Source organism: Crassostrea angulata, chromosome 10 (genome assembly GCF_025612915.1).
Source record: "Crassostrea angulata isolate pt1a10 chromosome 10, ASM2561291v2, whole genome shotgun sequence".
Lineage (NCBI taxonomy): Eukaryota > Metazoa > Mollusca > Bivalvia > Ostreida > Ostreidae > Magallana > Magallana angulata.
In genome coordinates, this window is record NC_069120.1 from 50,179,421 (window position 1) to 50,200,286 (window position 20,866).

Below are 20,866 nucleotides of genomic sequence, written 5' to 3' on the forward strand. Positions count from 1 at the left end.
GAGACTAAACTTTATCTATCGTGCTTAATTACAAATTAAAACAATCTTAACTTTAGAAAAAGCATTGTTGTGTTGACTTATACATTTTGCTTTATTCGTTTAAAATAATATAATCCCAACAACTTTTTGATAAAATAAAATAATACTTTTATCTAAAACTAATATTTTAGCCCTAGTATAATACAACTAGCAAATAAAATCTAGAAAAAAAATTGGTATTGCAGCTTTAGAATGATTATTGCTTCAAAGACAATTTACATTTCATCTCTTCATTCTGAATAATGCATTAATATACCATACAAAATTAATATGCAGCGATTATGAGCTCGATCGGCACTGACATTCCGTATTACAATGCACCATTCACTGACTTAGTTGATCGTGGAATGGTTTTTCTTGGTTCGATGCAGATTTATATTCTATTAACTAATGGACGAACTTCACGAAAAATATACATGGCCACGGAGCAAGTAATCTTCAAATATCCTCTGAAATAATCACTGTTCACTTTGTGGAATGAAGCACTATATATGAAAGAGGAAATTATTTCTTGGATGTTGATTAAAAAGAATTACATTGGGAGAGATTCGAGCAAAGAATGTTTCCAGACACGTATAAAGCTAAATTGATGACAACGTGAAAACTTTTCTTCTTAATTCAGAAATTAAAAAAAAATATATTATGGTACATAAATTCTACACAAATTATAATGTAATGCAATTTACATTCACACGCAATAATTTACAGTAACTCTAAAAGATTCATACAGATACACATTTATATCATTTCATAACACTGTCCAATGTTGGGTTTAGTTACATATATACAAATTCGCATTGTATTTTCTGTTGTTACAAATTAACATTTTTGATTTGTATTCATAACCAGGCAGTCAGAATGGAAAAAATACATCGTATCATAGTATCGCATAAGGCTAATATTTTGATATTGTATTATTTCGATAGCATACGCCGTTTTAGTTTGTTAAGTATCCAAACCTCAAAACTTGCATTTTTGCCCCCAAATTGCATTAGAAAATGGCTCAAAATTCTTCATGTTCCAATGCTTTTTTTAAAACAAGACTGGTCATAAAAGAGCAACTATATAACTCTACTTTTAACCAAATGCTATGAGATTGATATTCGTTTAAGATTGATAATAAAGATCATTTCTTTTCTCTGTGAACGTCTGCTGTCTAGGTAAACAAACAATTTTGAATGTATCACACGGCACTTGAATGAAATGATTCAAAGCGGTTGCACGGTGTGCCCTTTTTATCACTCTGTCTCGAGGTGAAAAAACCAGGGCTCTCTGCGTTATATACTTACATTTAATCGATAATCAACATATTACGCAATTTTCGTCACTGAAGTTACCGCGATGGCCGCTAAAATTAACAATCTCTGTTAAATAGAAACTGAACAAATTAACTCTTTCTTAACACTGTATTATTATATTTAAAGTTTTTTAAGTAAGATTAAGAAGATTTATTCGTTCTGACCATTACACAGAAAGCAAAACAACAGGTATTCCCTAGTTCTATTTATAGAATGATACGATACCTTTTAGGACATTTTTGACAGCCGTAAAAAGCCGACTGTCAGACCATAATAATCGTTTTATTGTGTACCTAGAAGATATCTGGCCATGTTAGAATGGTAAGATTATTCTCTCATAATTTAACCTTAAGTAGTACTCGAGTGTGCATGCAACATATGTAGACAAAATGTAGATACGTAATAGGTGTGTCGGCGTTCAAATAATTATGATGTGGACTTTATATATTATGTATTTAGGAAAAGCAGCTGACATTTTTTAGGGATGCTATTGTTTCATTAGAAATTTACTCAAGTGCCATGCAAAGATCTTTTGAGTACATTTCAAATATACAAATAGTTTTGTTTTGTTTTTTTACTTTCGGTTTTGTAAATTCAATATGTTGCTCTATGCATGACTTATCTTGATATTGATATACGCTGGAAACTAAATATGTATGAACATATATGTGGTATGTAATGTAGACAACAGCTGTAGGGGTGAGGAGGCAGTAAAGGCGTCTCTCTCTATATATTCTTATATGACCCCGGCCATAAACTTGTCGGCACAAGTTCTTCTGTGCAGATATATATACTTTTTAAATACTTATTGTCCTATGCACTTTGTGGGCGATTTAATTTATAGTACTACCCCTGTTGCGACTTTGATTTAATATCAGCATATAGGAGACAACAGCTGATTTACTTTACCCGTTCAATGTTATATTAACTATTCTTTATATATATATATATATATATATATATATATATATATATATATATATATATATATATATATATATATATATATATATATATATATATATATATATATATATATATATCTCCCGTCCCTTTTATCAGTTTGATTGTTAGTTGCTTCTGAATTGTTCTTAAACAATTCTAGCTATTTTCAGTGAAATATGAAAAAAAATATTTATATTTCATTTCATATTTGTGCAGAACAAGAAAAAAGAAAAGTCTGGGAAGTTTCCCTTTGGCAAAAAGAAGAAGGTACTAAATTTCCTTCATTGCGTGTCATTTTCCGTAATGAGAGTATTGTAATTATTTTATGATGATTAATGAAAATTTACTGCATTCATAATCAGAACAAAGATAAGGAAGCGAAAGCTACTGAGGAAGAAAAAGCGCCGTTGAAAGTAGCAACTCCTGAGGAGGACTTTAATCAAGCACCTAATAATCACGTGAGTAAAGTATATACTTAAAAAATAACTGCGTGTTTTATTTCCCAGTGTAATGATCACGTAAAGAGCACTGTATACACCTTGCGCGGATCCAGAATTTTTTTCAAAATGGGCGTCCGAGGTATATTTGAGTGTGCCGGGGGGGGGGGTTCCTAGGCATATTTTCAGTAATTTTACTATGTAAATTTAGGAAATTTGAATTTTCCACCCCGACACCCCCTCTAGATCCGTAAATCGTATACATACATTGACACTGATCGAGATGCTTACATTTTTTTCACAGATTCAGTCGAGTTTTGTGACAATCTCAAAGGAATCCCAAGGGCGGATCAATGAACGGCCGGTAGATGTCGGTGTAAGCATACACTTACACTGTAATAACGTCATAACGTCAAATATAGTAGTGTTGATGAGAGAGAGAGAGAGAGAGAGAGAGAGAGAGAGAGAGAGAGAGATTTGATTTGTCAAATATTTTACTTGCATGTACAGCTTATGCAAACATTTTGCAAGCATTTATTGAAATCATTAATATGATTATTATTTATGATATCATAATGAAAGAATTCAATTAAAATTATGTTTGTTTTAGAATACCCTATCTAATGTAGATCTAGTAGGCCCTATCGAGAAAGTAATTTTTCAATGATAATGGATTATACGGTTCTCGAAAACTTGTTGCCAGATGAAACTCATGGCTGTTTTTCAGTACTATCAATCCTGTGATTTTTGTACTGATTTATAATGATCCAGGATGTGGTAGTTGCACCTCAGAATTGTGTGGCTTTTACGAAGACGTCAGGGGCCAATCCCTTCCTCCCGAACCACCAGACAGTGAGCCAACCAACGCGAGGGGTAGTTATCTTATTTACCTGTCAACTTTATTTGTAGAAACGTATTTGGGAAAGTTTTTATTTTGCGTTTAAGTTTGACAGGGTCAGATTTTAAAATCATTATTAAATATTACCAACTGACTTTTCTGCATCTTTTTTTCTGCACCAAGGACGATTTTCATCTTTAGAACTTCATGTAAACAAACATATACAAGGATATAGGAAATAACATAAATTATGTAAAGTTGCACTTGTCTGAAGTTTGCGGAATGGTAGTCAAAGTGCTTCAAAAACACTTGAATGTTACAGTTATGATGAAATGTTCGACATTTACACATGCAGTATCTGAATCTATAAATAGAATGGACAGCCACCCCAAATCACGATCCCCACGGAACCTAAGGGCCCCAGTAGAGTCCACAGCTTCTCTGCCAAGGCCCCGGAGCAGCCCAGCTCCCAGGTAATGGTCAGCTACATACCCTCTGGTCTACCAGTTCAATCTATCAACAAATTAGATAAAGGATGTTGTATTACTGGCCTTTTAAGCAATTTCGTACATTTCGTTTGTTTCCGATAACCGTGTGCTTGACACTAGTATATATTTTAAATTAGTCTTCTTTGAACCATTATCAAAGATGAAAGAAAGAATCTGCAACAACCTGTCTCCTTTAGAGAATCCAAATCAGTGATTTATACTGATTAAGTAGTGACCTCTTACTATGTAGCTACATGATATGTATCAGCTATTTATTTCGTTTTTTTTATCTAAAAATAAATTCTCGTTTTCAGAAAGAAGAAAGTGTGACTTATGAAAATGAAAATTCAGGACGCTCAAAGGTAGGAAATATATCTGACATCAATTTTTTTTGCCAGGCGATTTGTTTTTTACGATTAAGAACCCCCAAATGGCAAAACGATGGTCCTATACATGTAATACAATATAAACATGTACAAGAGAGAAATAGTTCCATGGTTGTAAGGAAAACAGACATAAAAAGGGGGATAAACTAAATTTTATACAACATTAAAATTACACATAATTCTATACATGTTTTTATAATCAAACATATAATATACAATCATAAATTTTATAATCATACTTATGCATGTAACTAGTCATTCATCGTAATACATTAAAATGCCTGAATTGTAAACTAAAATCAACGTCTTATAAAGGATTTTCCAAGAGAATCATATCGATGTTTCGTAATATGATGTCCAGATTAGTTTTCAAGGTTTGTGAGATAATATTTAGATAAGATTTTTCTGCGAAAATATTTGAACTGCGCTAGTGTCTTGAAGTTTGATGCATGATATAAAATAGTGAAACAGGAAAACCAGAAAAAAAATCGAATTAAAGAACACGTGTCTATATGATGTAGTTACGATTTTGTTGAAGCTGCGATCCTAGAATGTAAAAAAGTGGCATAATGGGGACCAAATAGTATACATAGAAACACGGGTACCATAGAACGCCAACATATAAAATAATATATTATATCTCTTTGTATTCTTTATTTGTTACAAGTAATGATAAACGACGTACTGCTAAAATGTATGCTAGTATCCGTATTCCTGGGGTTCCACTTTGAAACATTAATACCTAAAAAAATATTTTTAAATTTCAGGACGGGACAGAAACTGATAACCGATTAATCTAAATCAAACAAAATCCCCGAAAAAAAAGAGTTTAAGAAAAAATTTCTCTGATCTCAAATTATCATAAGGAAAATTTATCTTTTCTGAGAATCAAGATTTGATCACGGGACCAGCCAAGTTCATTGTCGTTTTACTTAATTTTATCTCCGGGAAGAGTGGATTATGATAGATTAAGATCATGTGTAATTTTCCGCCAAACATAATGGGTCCTCGGATACCCGAGGGTGATCCCACAATTTTCCTATCACCGAGTGATGAGTGATAGACAGTGAACAGTGGGGTTCTGTCAATGTACAGACTATGCTATGCAGGTCATGGATCACCTCTCGTCCCATGTAAAAGTTACTAGTACACTAATATAAGTATGTGCTATATGTATGAAGCAGGTAAAGCCAGAAGAAATGTTTTGCTTTATTTGATATTTTTTTCATTCATAGAAGAAGAAAGGGCAGTCATTTTTGGGGTCATTGACAGGAAAATCATCGGTAACTATTTTGAATATAATGAAATAATTAACATGAACTTACTGAAGATCTTTCAGAAATCATTAAGGTATCTCAGAAATAGTCAGTCAATAGACATTTGAAATCTAATCCTTTTTTTCTTCTATAATTGCGATTCAGTTCTGTTTTAAAATTTCCTGATATTAGCACACTTATGAATACGGAAATTTGTTAAGTGTCAAGTAAACAAGCACGAAAATTACATAATTCCTGAGTATGACTAAGCTGTTTAGTCTTATCGTTTATTTAAGAATATTTTGTTTGACAGAAGAAAGCAAGAAAAAGCTTGAATGAAGCATTTGAGATAGAGAAAACAAAAGCCACTCAAGATGACACCAAGGAGCGACAGGTATCGAGTTCTATCCTCGACATTATAGAAAAACACGGAAACATTACCACAGTGTATTCATATCACAGTTTTGCATGCTGGGCTTTTTTTGGTTTTGTTTCATATAGCAGAGATTTATTTGCGGACACTTAGTACATATATATAGTTGTATTATAATACACTATTAAATTAAAGACTTTGCCACATATTTTGTTTGACAAGTTGATTATTTAAAATCAGAAGAGTTACAACCCTACTGATTAAAAAATAAACACAATTTAGATACAAAACTTTATGAAATTAAAATCCTCAGTACAGAACCAAATGATTCCATCTTAAAAATATTCTTCAGGATAAGGACGTTTGTTTCAAAATCTTACAGTTATCAGATGAGGCTGCTGCTAAAGATATTGAAATATTTTATTTGTAACACAGTTGTGTTGTCAGAATATTGTAGATTTGTTTATTCAAACAGATTGCCTTTACGTACATTAGTTCGTATACGTAATGAATTATACTTGTACATGTATATATGTATATGTATTATCAAGTACCTGGGTAACCATGTAATCACATGTACTTACTAACAGCCAACAAATGACCAAGAGTCATCGTCATCAGAAGAAATGGACGACCACTGGGACGATGATCCCAGAAATCCGTTCTCTGCGTCGTTTGTTGTAGAGGAAGATCATCCAGCACAATCAGTATGTCTGTCTGTTAATTAACTGACAACTGCACTTACTAAACTATTCATAGTCTTACTGTTGTACTAACATTATCATTCAGCGTTAATGATGCACTTTCTATATCATTCGTAGCATTAGTGTTGTACTCTAAAAATTCGACAGAGTTTTTACCGTTGTACTTTCTATATCATTCATTACATTCATTACATGTTCTATTAACTGAATCCTTCACATTTTACTGTTGCATTGACTATAATTATCCTTCATATAATATTGCTTAAACTATCTAATAACCAAATACTTCGTACCTTCATAGCTTATAACTGGTCTAGTTATAAACGTACGTTCTAGTACTAGTAGTCTGCCATCTTTGCTGTTTTTATAAAACCTGCGCTACTTACAGTTCTTTGTGTATCAGTCTCTGTCTATAATTTATTACTTATGTCTATAATTTATAACTTATTTGAAAACTCACTTGACGTTTTTGAGTAAAAATACTTGCAGGCTTTAAATCAAATTCCTTTTTATTCACATCACTGCCTTTAAAAAAATCGGTGAAAAAATATTTATACTATTTAGCCAATCAGTGAAAAGGGCCAACAGAACAAAATCGCAGATTTCCCCCCACTCCTGGAGGAAGATCGCACCAAATTACCAGAAAAAGTTGAAACCACGAAAGGAAGTGAAATGGAGGTAGGATTTTGGGAAGAGACCGTTGTAACTGTACATGCCTTCAGTTCCACATATTTATTATTTTGCGCTTTTCTATGATGGTATTTCTTGTATGATTCATACGTTTGAGACATTAAGTCGTACGTACGAGGTATTATCTCGTAATAACGAAATAAAATGTCGTACTTACGAGATAAAAGTCGTAATAACAAGATTGTAATTCGTTCAAACGACATAAGCTGTGTACGATCATGCAATATCTCGTATACGGCTCAGTTTCTCGTTCGTCCACTTAGTATTTTGTAAAAACATATTATTACCATATTAGAACTACTTATAATGTCGTACTTGTTTCATTTATAGAGTAAAAAGAAGAAGAAGAAGAGAAAATTGAAGGTTCCATCTTTTCGAAGTAGTAAAAAGGTACGATTTATTTTAATTTTCTAACGCGTCCAAAATGAATTCCTTAACAATTCCTCAAAAGCGAAAGTTTTCAGTTCTTCCTTAATTCATTGTCCTGGAAGGCTGGACGGCGTAGTCATTTTATGACTTTATTAATCTCTTCAAAAGAAACGCTTTTTAAAAAGATAAAGGAAAATGTTCAAATTTAAAAGTACAAAACTTTAGGAATCTTAATTTACAAAATAATAGGTTATGGCTTTAAATTTAAATTTAAGATAGATCTGATGTTTAATTTGCTGACCACCCAGCCTCGTTAAGATGATTATATATATACATATATGGGGGGGGGGGGTTAGAAATAAAAGATAACAGTATACATTGACTGGTGTTTATAGGCGGGTACACACTCATCTCCCCCGGTCAGTCCCACAAAGTCAGCGTCTGAACCCACCCACCTCAAGGACACAGCCAGTACTGAAACCGAGGTAATGACCACGGCTATGATTCGTGGAACATTTCTTGAACAGATTATTAAACTCTTTTTTTATTAATTTCAAAATTTATCTGTTTTAAATATTTTAAATTTTTGATTTTCATTAGCATGTAGACTATGCTTACAATAATAAGAATAGTGCTTGTTTTTGACATGACAGTTAATTAATATTCTATGTCTCACTGTTGACTCAGCTTTTTGTTCTGTTTATTCAATATGGAATGATGCAGTATATATGAGTAAGCATGCAGCGTTAACGTTTGCCTGACATGTTTTTGCATGTGATTGTGTCTGCTTTAGCCTGCAGCGATTGTGACGTTACGACTCCCCCAGCCTCCAGAAAAGCCCCCTCGTCTTCACAGCTATTCTTTCGAGTCGCCCGATAAACTGGTCTCTGAAGATAATACTGGACAGTTTCTGGTACTGCAACTTTTCATTTTTTCTTCAGCTTTCTCTTACTTGTTGCCGAAGTACATGCACTTTGAACAACATTTTTCATTCAAAGAATAGATGAAGGTTTTGGGATTTAAATAATGATTAAATACTGTTCAGAATTTTTTTTTGCAATTTTGGGATTAGATGAAAATCTTTGGACAAGTTTGAGAGGCAATTCAAAGACAATGCGGTATCACATTGAAGAAATTAAATACTAGTAAAAGCTTTCTTTTTCTTTATCCATTTTTTCTGTAACCTTAGGCATATAGTATGTGTGTGTGTGTATCGAAGTTGTCAAGGCTGACGAAATTGATACAATTATTATAGAAACAATACCATACTTAAAAGAAAGAAAACCTTGTTAAAGAGGGTGTAGTGGCATCTAACCTTTCGGAAAATTATATATTTTCATTACAATCATATACCAGGTATACTGTGTATACTGCTATGATATAGTATGTTCTATTTTAATTTTAATAAGTATAGTTAAATCAACTACATGTATATTCAAACAATAAATTTATTGTAAAATTGATTTTAATGCATAGTTCTTTGTTTCGAATGTATGAAATGCATCTTAATTACAGTTTATTTATTCTATAATCGCATGAACAATTTGATAAAATTATATTTATGAAGGTACACAATATATATATATATATATATATATATATATATATATATATATATATATATATATATATATATATATATATATATATATATATGATACAGAATTAGGAGACCAAAAATATTTTCTAACATTTACTTTTTTCTATACTTTCAAAAAGATTTTCTCAAGTTAATTGATAATATTATTTTTTACTGATGAATATTAAAGATGACAGACTGAAATTTTTTATTGCAAATGTTTAGAATTGAAAGCGGGTAACATGTAAAACCATACATAATGTTGACATTTAAAAACAATAACCATGTTTTTCTTTCCAGTCAAGAGAGGAAAGAAACAAGTCCAAACAGTTTTCATCGATGAGAGTATCAAATAAGGTATTTTTAAAAAAGACATTTCTCAAACGTAAATTATTCTCTCTCAAAGCGGGGAAATACACTGAACAGCTCAGCTGTAACTAAATTTTTTAAAGCTAAGAATCAAGTTAACACCCAATATCAAACATAATATATTTTTATTATTTTAGAATCCTCGTTCAACCCTATTGCAAACGCCAGCTAAAGACAAAGTAGAGAATAACAAGGTAAGTTAATTTTTAGCCAATCATCGTATGAAAATTACGCTTAACCTAATATAAAATCTGAAACCCTTTATAAAATGTCTAAAAATAGAATTTTCTCTCTTGATAGGAAAATGAGAGCGACACATGTGACGATGAAGAACTTCCCCCAAACATAGTATGCTTTATTTGTCAATTTTTGCAATTCTAGAATATGATAAAGATGTGGATCTATATCAGATATGTGTTTATGTGTGTCTTTTAATCCAGAGCAAGAAGAGCCGACAAGGACTTAAGATATTTTCATCCCTCCGCAAAAACAAACCGGTAAGTATTTTTCAAACTGCCATAAGTTCTTTAAACATTTAAAAAAAAATTGAATGGATATAATAAAGACAACATGGATTGTTTTATGAATTTTATTTTAAAATAAAACTCATTATTCCTAAATCTTAGGGAAAATAAAAATAAAATTAAATAGTGATAATCATTTTATCACTGAAAAGTTGCAATTCCCCCAAAATAGTAACTTAGTTGATAACTGTATTTTGTTTTGTTTGTAGCCCAAAGTGCCGGGACTAGAAAAAGTGGCTGAACAAGATGCCGAAGTAAGTGTTGACGTGAATAAAAATAAAATAAAAATTGGTCATAACTAAATAGAAATTGTACATTAGCAAAAACAAGTATAAATGACAACAAAATGTGATGTCTGAGTTTTGTCTAAAGTCGTTTCATATAGGAGGTATAACTCTAACTGTGATAAAATAAAGTAATCATCATCAATTAAAATCATCAGTTATAAAATTGGCCATAACTGAATAGAAATTACATTCTTAATAGGCATTAGAACTGTGCATAGTATTACACGGCTTAATCGTGAATATATTATAAAATAGGGCGTATCTCAATATTCATACAAGATAATGTTAAATTAATTTATCATTTTGAATATGTCATTGAGGGCGTCGTATCGTGTAATGTACATATGTATAAATAATCAAATATGTACACTTCAAAGCTTCTTCGCTCACTTCTAGAAACGTATAGGCAATCTTTAACCATATAAGTCAAATACTTAGTTCGTGGATAATTCATGCTTCAATTCGATTTGTGCCTTCACATTATTGTAAAGAGGGTCTCGCCAATCGCGTTTGATTCGTGTCGACAGTTACTGTATTTCTTACACATCTTCATTTTCAAATTTAACATGGTTTTATTTTGATTTCATTCGCAACTATTTCATTGGTGGATCTAAAATTATGGATATTAATGAAAGTGATTAAGCATATTCAGTGATTTGACATATGTTAAATACATATGTGCAGGACAGATCATATGCTTGTTCGATTTGCATATATGCCTATGAACCTGATTTTGAGAATCTACATTCAATTTGATTTCAGGAATCTAAAGATGATGATGATTCTGAAATTCCAAATCCATTGTCAAGTGGTTATCAACAATCAGGGGTAAATTCTTCTATTGATTATTCAAATATTTTATAAATGAGGTACTATTAATACTCACCTATATCATACCTCTGTACAAAATTAGAAATACAGTTATATCTTACAGTGTATCTTAGAAAAAAACCCATTATCAATGACAAATAATGTTAAGTCCGGGTTTTGTTGAAAGTCGTTTCATATAAGAGGTATAACTAATTGGGATACAATAAAGTAATCATCTCATTCTGTGGGACTTTTAATTGTTTTAAATGTTGCAAATCTTGTTTTTGACAGGTTCTCAGTGTACGAAGCAGCGCTCCACCTAATTTCGCTGCCCCTGTAATGGGATCCCAGGTCAGTTGACACCTACTTAGAAGCATGCCTATGTACATGTAGTTGGTTAACTTTGTTGGTTTATTTTTGTTTTGTGTACTTAATTTTGTTTGCATCATTTAATTTTGTTGGTTCTAACATTGTACCGTAAATCCATGCATGTTTTCAAGATTTATGGATTTTTGGTGTTGTTTTGTAACTTTCATACATTTGTTACTGCATGCTGATATTGGCAATGTTTTAGAGCATAGCACAGGGTGAATTCTCAAAGCAAAGATCACAAACGCTGCCACCTTCCCGTACATTTAACGTAAGTCCAACTTCACCGCTGTAATCTTTAGATATCGGGATATTTTGCGAATCACAATACTTGAACAGTATTCTCCTTGCACGGAGACCTAAAAAATCTCACATTAAACTTTATTATGAGAACAAGTATATGACTTAATATATTTATAATTGGCTTTTTATCAGATGACCCAAATTGGCCAAAAATGATGATACAGTATTCGAGTAGGAAAAAAGATAAAGATTTAAAATTAGTCATTAATGTTGGTTGGAAATGGCGAGAAACGGCGTGAAAAGTGATAAGATCGTATTGCTTTTTTCTTTAATCAATCAACAATTTATATATGGATCATTACAGATGCAACAACAAAAAAATTCCACTTAATTCCGCCATTTTGTGTGATTGCCATAGAAACACTTAAAATGCACATTGTTGGTTTTTTTTACTGTGTGTCATATTTTAAAAAATCTAACTTAAAATTATACAGAATTTTTTTCTTATATAGAATTGCTACTTCTTACAGTGTGTGTAAATATCAATATTTGTCATATTTTAAAAAATCTAACTTAAAATTATACAGAATTTTTTTCTTATATAGAATTGCTTCTTCTTACAGTGTGTGTAAATATCAATATTTGTGTTCTTATCAAGTTACCCCCAGCGAGGAATAATGAGATAGACCAAAGAGCGAGAACTGAGTCTGCAGCATCCGAGGTACGTTGTAGTATAAAGATGTATTCTTTCAATAGAAACCGGAATCTCGTAATTGTACTTGTTTTGTGAAGATAAAGTATTTCGATACATTATCATATTTTTCAGACTCTCCCCAGGATAGAAGAAACTCGCGAAACATCGTCCGAACCAAAAGTCAGTACCGGTTTGTTTAGAGATGGACTCCTGATTAGTTTAAAGGTCATATGAAACGATATCCTGACCATATTGAGTTATGTACGGGAATGAGTTCATAAGTGCCTATTTAATAAGACTGACATTGTTTTTTGGATTTTTTATGCAAAATGTGAGCGCCACAGTCGATTAAAATTACTTAATCGGGAAAAGGAACATTGACTTACGCGGCTTACCTCCCTTGCTTATGACGTCAGTAAGACCCAATCGCCTTATAAAGCTATGTTGTGAATACAAATATCCATGTCATTTTGCAGCATTTTAAAAGAAAAAAATACTATTTTATATAAAAACTTGTATAATTATACAATAATCAACCAAGTCAGTATTTTTTCTCTCAAGAAATGAAATCGTGTGCGTTTTTATTTACATGTAATAGCGTGTACATAATGATATTCAGTTTCGAGACTGCAGGGAGAATAAATGATTTTCTTCATAGATCCACATGCAAGTATAATATAATTTTAATATAAGCATATTTATATGTTTTATTTTGATCTTTTTAATGAAATTGACAAATTCAAAAATAAGTCTGATCGTTTTTTCCCATTTGCACGTTCATGCAATTCATTAAGATTTTTTTTCTAAACAACTTGTAGGCCTCATTTTGCCTCATTCGCTTCACGGTTATATTGTTTGTTTCACTTTCAAATTCACAAATATGTTACCATTTAATTATTTTTAGTCTAAGAGAAATTTCTTCAAATGTTTTGTTTTTGAAACGTGTACTTGAATGTGCGGTGTTTTGATTTTAAAACGTGTATGTGCGGTGTTTACTCACAGATCCCTTTTATCTCACTTTCTTCCGCAATGTTTTCTTTCGGATTTTTTTTATCATTATTGATGCTTGTTCTTAATAAAATCTGTTGATTATCTTCACATTCGTTCACAACTATTTTTATCAAACAACCGATTTATTTTACCGATACATTTCTAAATCCTTAAATGCCATATTTCCGCGATCTAATTTAATAAAACATTAATACACGTGTACACAAAGTATTTTCTAAAGATATTGCTACATGTATATATCAATACGTCAGAAATTTATATTATTTCGAAATAAAATTTAAGAATAATTTTGCGGCATTTTATATCAGCTCTTAAATACAAACTATGTACACAATGCCTCAAACATTTTCATTGGCCTGCCTTATATACTTTTTTATGTGACAAAATAAATCAAATCAATTTAAATGCTTTAATTCCCTTTAAATGTAGCTCAATCATTATACGTACCGAAGAAGAAAATGATGTTTCTATTTCAAAAGGATAAGGATAATTCATTAATCAGCTGTAAATGTTGGAGCATTTCTTTCGTTAAATTTCCACTCCAGTACGGGATCTTCATCATGATTTTACTTTTGTGAGAAGCTGATATTAGATTTATTCATTAACGACCAATTAAAACTAACTCATCTGTAGGCTACTACGAAATCAAATGATCTCATTTGAAAAGAAAGACACGTTCATATATGCAAACATTACTAAAATTTAATCGATAAACTACTGTAAAATTACACTAGTTTTAATGCATTGTTTACATCGGTGGGTCTTTGTGACGTCATAAATCCACAAAATCAAGAACGATAAGCGGGCAAGAATTTTTTCAGGTGCTCAGTTTTCACGGTTATTTCTCAGTAATGCAAAGGCAAAAAAATCTTACATCATGTATTTTAACATTTGTTTATACCAAGCTTTATATTCATGAAAGAAAATCATAGTGTTAAAAATCGTTTCATATGACCTTTAATTGTTCTACAAAAAGTAACAAACTAAAATATCGTAAAATAAACAATCTTATGTAATTTGATTAAATTAATGCTTTTATTCACAGAAAATAAGAACAATAAGATCAAGGATAAAGAAAACCTTATCCTTAAAGAAATCCTCACACGTAAGTTGGCGCCAATATTCAAGACGAAAATGCACTGTCTTGTTGAATTTCCTGCCTGTGTTTCTAAATCTGGGGATGACTCATTAAAACATGATTTGCATGTCACTGACACGACCCATATATCATAGTACATAGTACAATAATTTAATTCTGGTTGTAACGCGGCATTTGATTGGATAGAAAAATTTTGTTAAATTTGTATAACCTGGTTTGCACGTCACAATGCACAAACGTACTAATTCACTTGACGTTACGTTTGAATTTTGAACAGATTTATATCATTTTTAAAATAAAACGGACTCAATTTGTACAGCAAATTCCAGAAAATTAAATTATAAGGAATGAACTCAATATCTACCCAAGTTATACTCGTATAACCTGGGTTGGAGCAATTTACGCTTTTTTATAATCCGCTTCGCGGATTATAAAGCGTAAATTGCCCCAACCCAGGTTATACGAGTATAACTTGGGTAGACATTGAGTTCATTTCTTAATTAACTTACAGAGAGTTTATCCACTGAGCGCTGAGATCACAGGGGCTTGACGTTAGAATCATTTGATACGTTTTTGACGTTAGTCTTACTATAACGTAGGCAACATTTTTTTTATACGATATAAAATAATTTTTTAGCCAATCACAAAGCGTGTTGCAACCAGAATTAAATTATAATAAATTAGATTACTAGTACTCACTGTACTTTGACAATTGTAATAGAGGAAATTATGTTCTAAATATATTATAGTATACTAGTAACACTGGCGTCGGGAGCAAATTGAAAGTGGGGGTGGGGGCTAGGCTGATCTTCAAAAATATTGAGAGAAAAAAACCTAATTCCCAAAAGCATGAAAATCCTAATCCGTGGGGGGGGGGGGGGGGGGGAGGCTATTTGCCTAATGGTTAGGTCTAACTTAGCAAAAAAACGGGGGGGGGGGACTAAGCCCCCCCCCCCCCCCTAGCCCTCACGGTTCCGACGCCTATGAGCAAACTGATATCGTCGTAGAGACTACAAGTATATCATATACACGAATCTAAGTCTAAATGCGTCTTTTTTTCGTAGATCGGGGCTGAAAAGCGTTCAATATGCCCTTCTAACTGTCTAGTTTTTATTAATTTCAACTTATGATGGTAACATTAAAACCGTATGGTATAATAAGTATTAACAACGTTGAAAAAATAACGGAGAAAAGTTTTTACGTTTTAAGATCAAGGTTTCGAGGGCTTTTTAGCATAGCAATTCAAATATAAGTGTCTGAAATCATTTCATCTATATATCTTATTTTGCTGGTTTACCAAATGCATATTTAACGCAATAATTTATGGTATTTCTGCTTTGTTTTCTGTTATTTGTAAAACTTCTCTCTCAATATAATGATATTCAGGAGGCAGACGAGACACGACAAGCTTACACTATGGAGGAGACGCACGAGGACACTATAGAAGAAGAGGTATTGTGATGTGGATATTTGATTGCAGATATTATTCTACTATCCTCTTAAGATACAATTAACAAACAGAAATAAGGACCCTAAATGGTCATTAACAAATACATAAATTAGACATGTTTAAAAAATTTTTTTTTCTTCTTTGCCAGAATAATCCTCCGCAGGAGATTATCCGAGAAGAAGCTAGTTTGGCAATGGTATATTCTGTTCAAGAAACTGAGGTAAATCAAAAACTTATTCCAAAAATGTGAGGCATTCGATTTTCATGAAACATGTTACCGTTATTTTATGATTTTGAAGGTTGATTTGGAAATAAGGAAAAGAGAGCTTGAGTCGGTATTCAAAGACATGGAATCAGAGGAAGAGGTAAAAAAAAAAAAGGGTTACCACCATTAGTTCTATTTTATCGTAAGCAGTTGTTCTTTAGTGTTGATCCTATGGACCCTCATCCTTAATGTGTTTTTAATTTTTGTTTATAAACATTTGCAGGAAGAAGAAAAGCCTAAGGCAAAAAATCCTAAACAGTTCCTGAAAGATTTGACGAAAAAGAAAAAGGTATGAATCAAAGGAGAATGATTTATGAAGGTGTTTTAAATAATGAAGTACAATTGTGAGTCATTTCTTGAGTTAAGAGCAATATAAACTGTATTTTGTTAAAAATTGAGCAGGTTTTGAATAACTTTAATGTGACAAACACCAATTACTGGTAAATATGAATTAATAAAGAACTATCAAGAAAAAATGAAATATGTTTTGAACTGAACTTTTACTTGCATATTTTACAAATATGTAACCAAAAGCATTGTATCCTATAAATATTACAAAGAATTATCAAATCTGTATTGTTCATATAACTGGATATGATACTTTTATGATTTAGAAGCAATCTAACATTATAAATAGAAAACTGAAATAAAAAAATAATTTGCCTTAAATTGTTACCATACTCCTTTAAAATATTTTCACAGAAAAAGAAGTCTGATTCCGACGAACCAGAAGCATTTCCCCTTATGGAACGAAGTCTTCCTGTGGATGATAACGCAAAAAAGGTAAGACTTTTATGTTGATAGTCCACTAAAACATTTTTCATAGGTGGTAATGTTAACATTACGGCTCTGGTACTTATTTTTGCTCAGCAATACCGGTATTATAAGGGACCCATTGAATGAAATATCTCTCCTGAAAATTTTTTTTGATGGGATGTCAAATTCGTTTTCCGGCAAAATGCGTCTGTATTGAATTAAACTCTGAAAATGAAAGTAAAAGTTGGAAAAGTTTTGAAAGAATGAACATCAAGCAATGTCATTACTCAACTCTTTTTTTCAAATGATAATTTAAATTTGACACTTGCTATTAAAATTGCAGAACCTCTTTCCTGGCGTGCATCAAGCATTCTGACATTAAACGCACTACTTTGTCCTACCGATTCTAAATGGAGTCAGAGCAATGTAGCCATATATTTACATTTTTCAGTGCCTTTGCATGTGATAATATTACGTATCGATTTTTGTACTATACAGTCCAATAAATTCCAATAACGTATAATTGAGGCACAATCTTGGCATGATTAAATCTAAAATAAAGTCCCATTGGATTTGATCACGCCCTGGCCAAAATTATCACCTTATAATACTCAACGATTGATTCCGTATTCTTTAAATTAGACATGGTATCAATTACATTTTAGAAGACGTTTTGTTACATGGAAAAATGGAAAAAAAGTTTTCTTGCAGAAGTGGAGGGGGTTGCTTTTTTTCCTAAGAAAGGAAAAATATATAACAAAGATACTATTAACATATTCTGTCACGTTTGTATAGAGTTCAAATATTCTATTTTAGGACAAAAACGCTGCTGAACAGATTGTAATGGTGAAAGGTCAGCTGGGGGAATTGAAAGAAATTGCACATGATAACATAAAAAAAATGGAGGAGAGGGAAGACAACTTAGAAGATTTAAGCGAACGGGCAGAGAAGTTGGATGAAGCAGTAAGGATATATATATATATATATATATATATATATATATATATATATATATATATATATATATATATATATATATATATATATATATATAGTTTTAAATGCATGCAGTTAAATTTAAATCTAATCTAACTAATTTGGTTATTGCTTTGCAAAGTTTGAATTGCAAAGTTTGAACATCCTTAAGTGTTATTCTTTCAATTTAAATGAGAAGTAAGAGAAAAAACAATTTACATTTCTTTGCAGGCAGGTTTGTTTCACAAGGTTGCGGTGGAGGTGAGAACTGAGGTAGAAACTTGTTGTAGCAAGAGGACAAAGCGGATTATTCTCGGTGTTGTTGTCGCTGTCCTTGTCCTCATCGTCATCATCCTCATCGCTGTCCTCTCTAACAAATCAGAAACAACAGAAGTACGAACTATTCATATAATCCATGTAATCAACGGAACGGCTCCATATATCACACCGTCACCGGGTTGAAGAAACGCCATTTGGAAGGATTTAGTCATAGCACCTATACCTATGGGATCACACTATTCAAGGAAATATTAAGGAGCCTTGGTTTGAGATTGGGGACCAATGTTTTCAAAAATCTACGTGCTACCGTTATCTCTTGTTTTGTGACTTTGTTACTTAAACACGTTAATTTATTTACAGGTAATAGAACTATGAGAATTTAACGAAGTAGGAAATAGTATCGAAACACTACTAATTAGTGAGCCTCTTCATTATAATCTTAATTGATCACATATTAATATTTAATCATCTTTTTGAGCTTTGTTTCTAGCTTTTAAAATTTTCAAAGAATTAGTTGCCAGCATTGCTTCACATTTATGATTTCTTATATCAGTATTAATTAGTTAATTCTTGCCTTTTCTCATATTTAATTTTCGAAGACCGCAGTGCTGTTGATTAAGAAATATGTTGTGTGCATAATACCAGTAAATATAATGTCTTGTATACAGTATTTAGAAATTGAAATCTGTAAATGAAGAATGATAATTTGAATTACATATGAATTGCTCAAAATTGAATTCAAATCATTTTTAACCGTCTCTGATTATGCTAATTGGTAATTTTAAAAAGGCATAAGTTAATTAAGAATGTATGATTATTGATATATATGAATATTCGTAAATTTGCATGTACATATGTGTTATTGTTGTGCTCTAATGATTTGCGTCATCTTATAGTCCAATCATTTTATGTGAATGGGTAACTATACATGTTTACATATAGACAAGTGTATATTTCATACTGTGATACTTCTGTGAAATGCTATATGAATGATCTATAGCCATTTATATATGTACTTATCTATTGTATTCTGATTGTAATGCGTCTTTCTAAGCCAAAGATACACTGTATATGTTGTATGAAATAAGTATATACCCGTATTTGTGATGTGATTATTGTGCAACACCTAGGCCATTATTCAGTTATGCATGATAAACACCAGTATTTATGGTTGTCATTTAATTATTGTTATGTATACCAACTAGTTATTGTTCGTACAATTTATTTTAAGATTGTGAGTATGTGTCCCCACGTGTAAATGGTTGTTGTAGTTAATCTGAGGTTTCAGCTTTTCTTCGAATCAAATTCTTTCTGGTCACATTCTGTCGGTCTGTTTGTCCATTTTAATCCCTTTGTAACTTTTCACCATCTCAAATTCTTTTTTTTTAAACCGCTAGAAAAATTAAACAAACCTTTGTTCAAAGGACTCAAAGGTAAAGAACAACAATAAAAAGCCAACGCTTTAAAAGGGACAGTTATAAAAAATAAGTTTTAAAAAAAGAATGAGTGTCTCTTAAAATTACATTACATGTGCTGCGTCTAAAATGCGTTGGGAAAACGTCTTAGATATTGTAGAGTTTAAATATTTAAAGCAACATCCTTCCACCGATCGTCTGGGGTATACATACATACATACATACATGTTTTATATAATGTATTACTGTGCATGCCTCCTCGTATAGAACATTCCAAGACTGCATTTTACAAAAACAACTTATCGACAAAGTCGTAAATCTTTTTTAGTTTCATCGAATGGTCCTTAATGGAGTTGCTGGGTGAGCGATGTGGCGCATAGTCCTCTTCTTTGGTACTATACAAGCTCTATGTTATATTTTGCACATTAATGTGAGTACATGTATATGTTTGTAGTGATCTAAGTGATCTAAGTGTTGTGTAGTACATTTACGTGTATAATGATGCATCATAAGAGTATTTGGGCGCATTTTCATACCGATTATAGCTATAAATGATACTTCTATATTGAAATACTATGTCTTGATTGTGGTAAATGTTGTGAGTTAAACAAACACAATGATTCTAGTCATACACCTAACTAAAGTTCATTGAAAATATGATTGTCATGTAATGATTGCTTACTAGTAAACACTTTGAATATATGATTGTGCTTTGCTGATAGCTATGCATTAGCTAACTTGTTAAAACTTTATATAAGGTATAACACTCCAGTGTTTAGATATGTTTACATGTGTGATTAAAAGAATTATTTACCCCTGTTGTATTTGCTTTGATAAAGATTTTAATTTATGGCCAATTTTGTGATGAAATTCAAAACAATAGAATAACTGGTATAAATTTTGTTTTTAGCTCACCTG

At 31.6% G+C, this 20,866-nt stretch overlaps 1 protein-coding gene across 4 annotated transcripts; it reads left to right on the forward strand.

Moving 5' to 3' along the window:
* The first annotated feature begins 1,508 nt into the window (after nt 1-1,508).
* LOC128166765 (ABC transporter F family member 4-like) lies at nt 1,509-20,593 on the forward strand. 4 transcript variants are annotated; one of them, XM_052832125.1, is made up of 32 exons: nt 1,509-1,658; nt 2,499-2,549; nt 2,645-2,740; nt 3,024-3,095; nt 3,491-3,592; nt 3,932-4,030; nt 4,360-4,407; nt 5,667-5,714; nt 6,001-6,081; nt 6,651-6,767; nt 7,329-7,442; nt 7,785-7,844; nt 8,219-8,308; nt 8,617-8,736; nt 9,703-9,759; nt 9,909-9,965; nt 10,072-10,119; nt 10,212-10,268; nt 10,505-10,549; nt 11,345-11,410; nt 11,684-11,743; nt 11,967-12,032; nt 12,663-12,725; nt 12,831-12,878; nt 14,755-14,814; nt 16,195-16,260; nt 16,407-16,478; nt 16,558-16,623; nt 16,747-16,812; nt 17,226-17,306; nt 18,096-18,242; nt 18,486-20,593. In XM_052832125.1, exons 1-32 carry the CDS (start codon nt 1,656-1,658, stop codon nt 18,714-18,716), a joined length of 2,457 nt encoding a protein of 818 aa, XP_052688085.1. In that variant the 5' UTR covers nt 1,509-1,655; the 3' UTR covers nt 18,717-20,593. The 4 variants fall into 4 exon arrangements, with proteins under 4 accessions (XP_052688085.1, XP_052688086.1, XP_052688088.1 ...); XM_052832126.1 differs by lacking the exon at nt 11,967-12,032; XM_052832128.1 differs by lacking the exon at nt 8,617-8,736.
* Nucleotides 20,594-20,866: the final 273 nt, after the last annotated feature.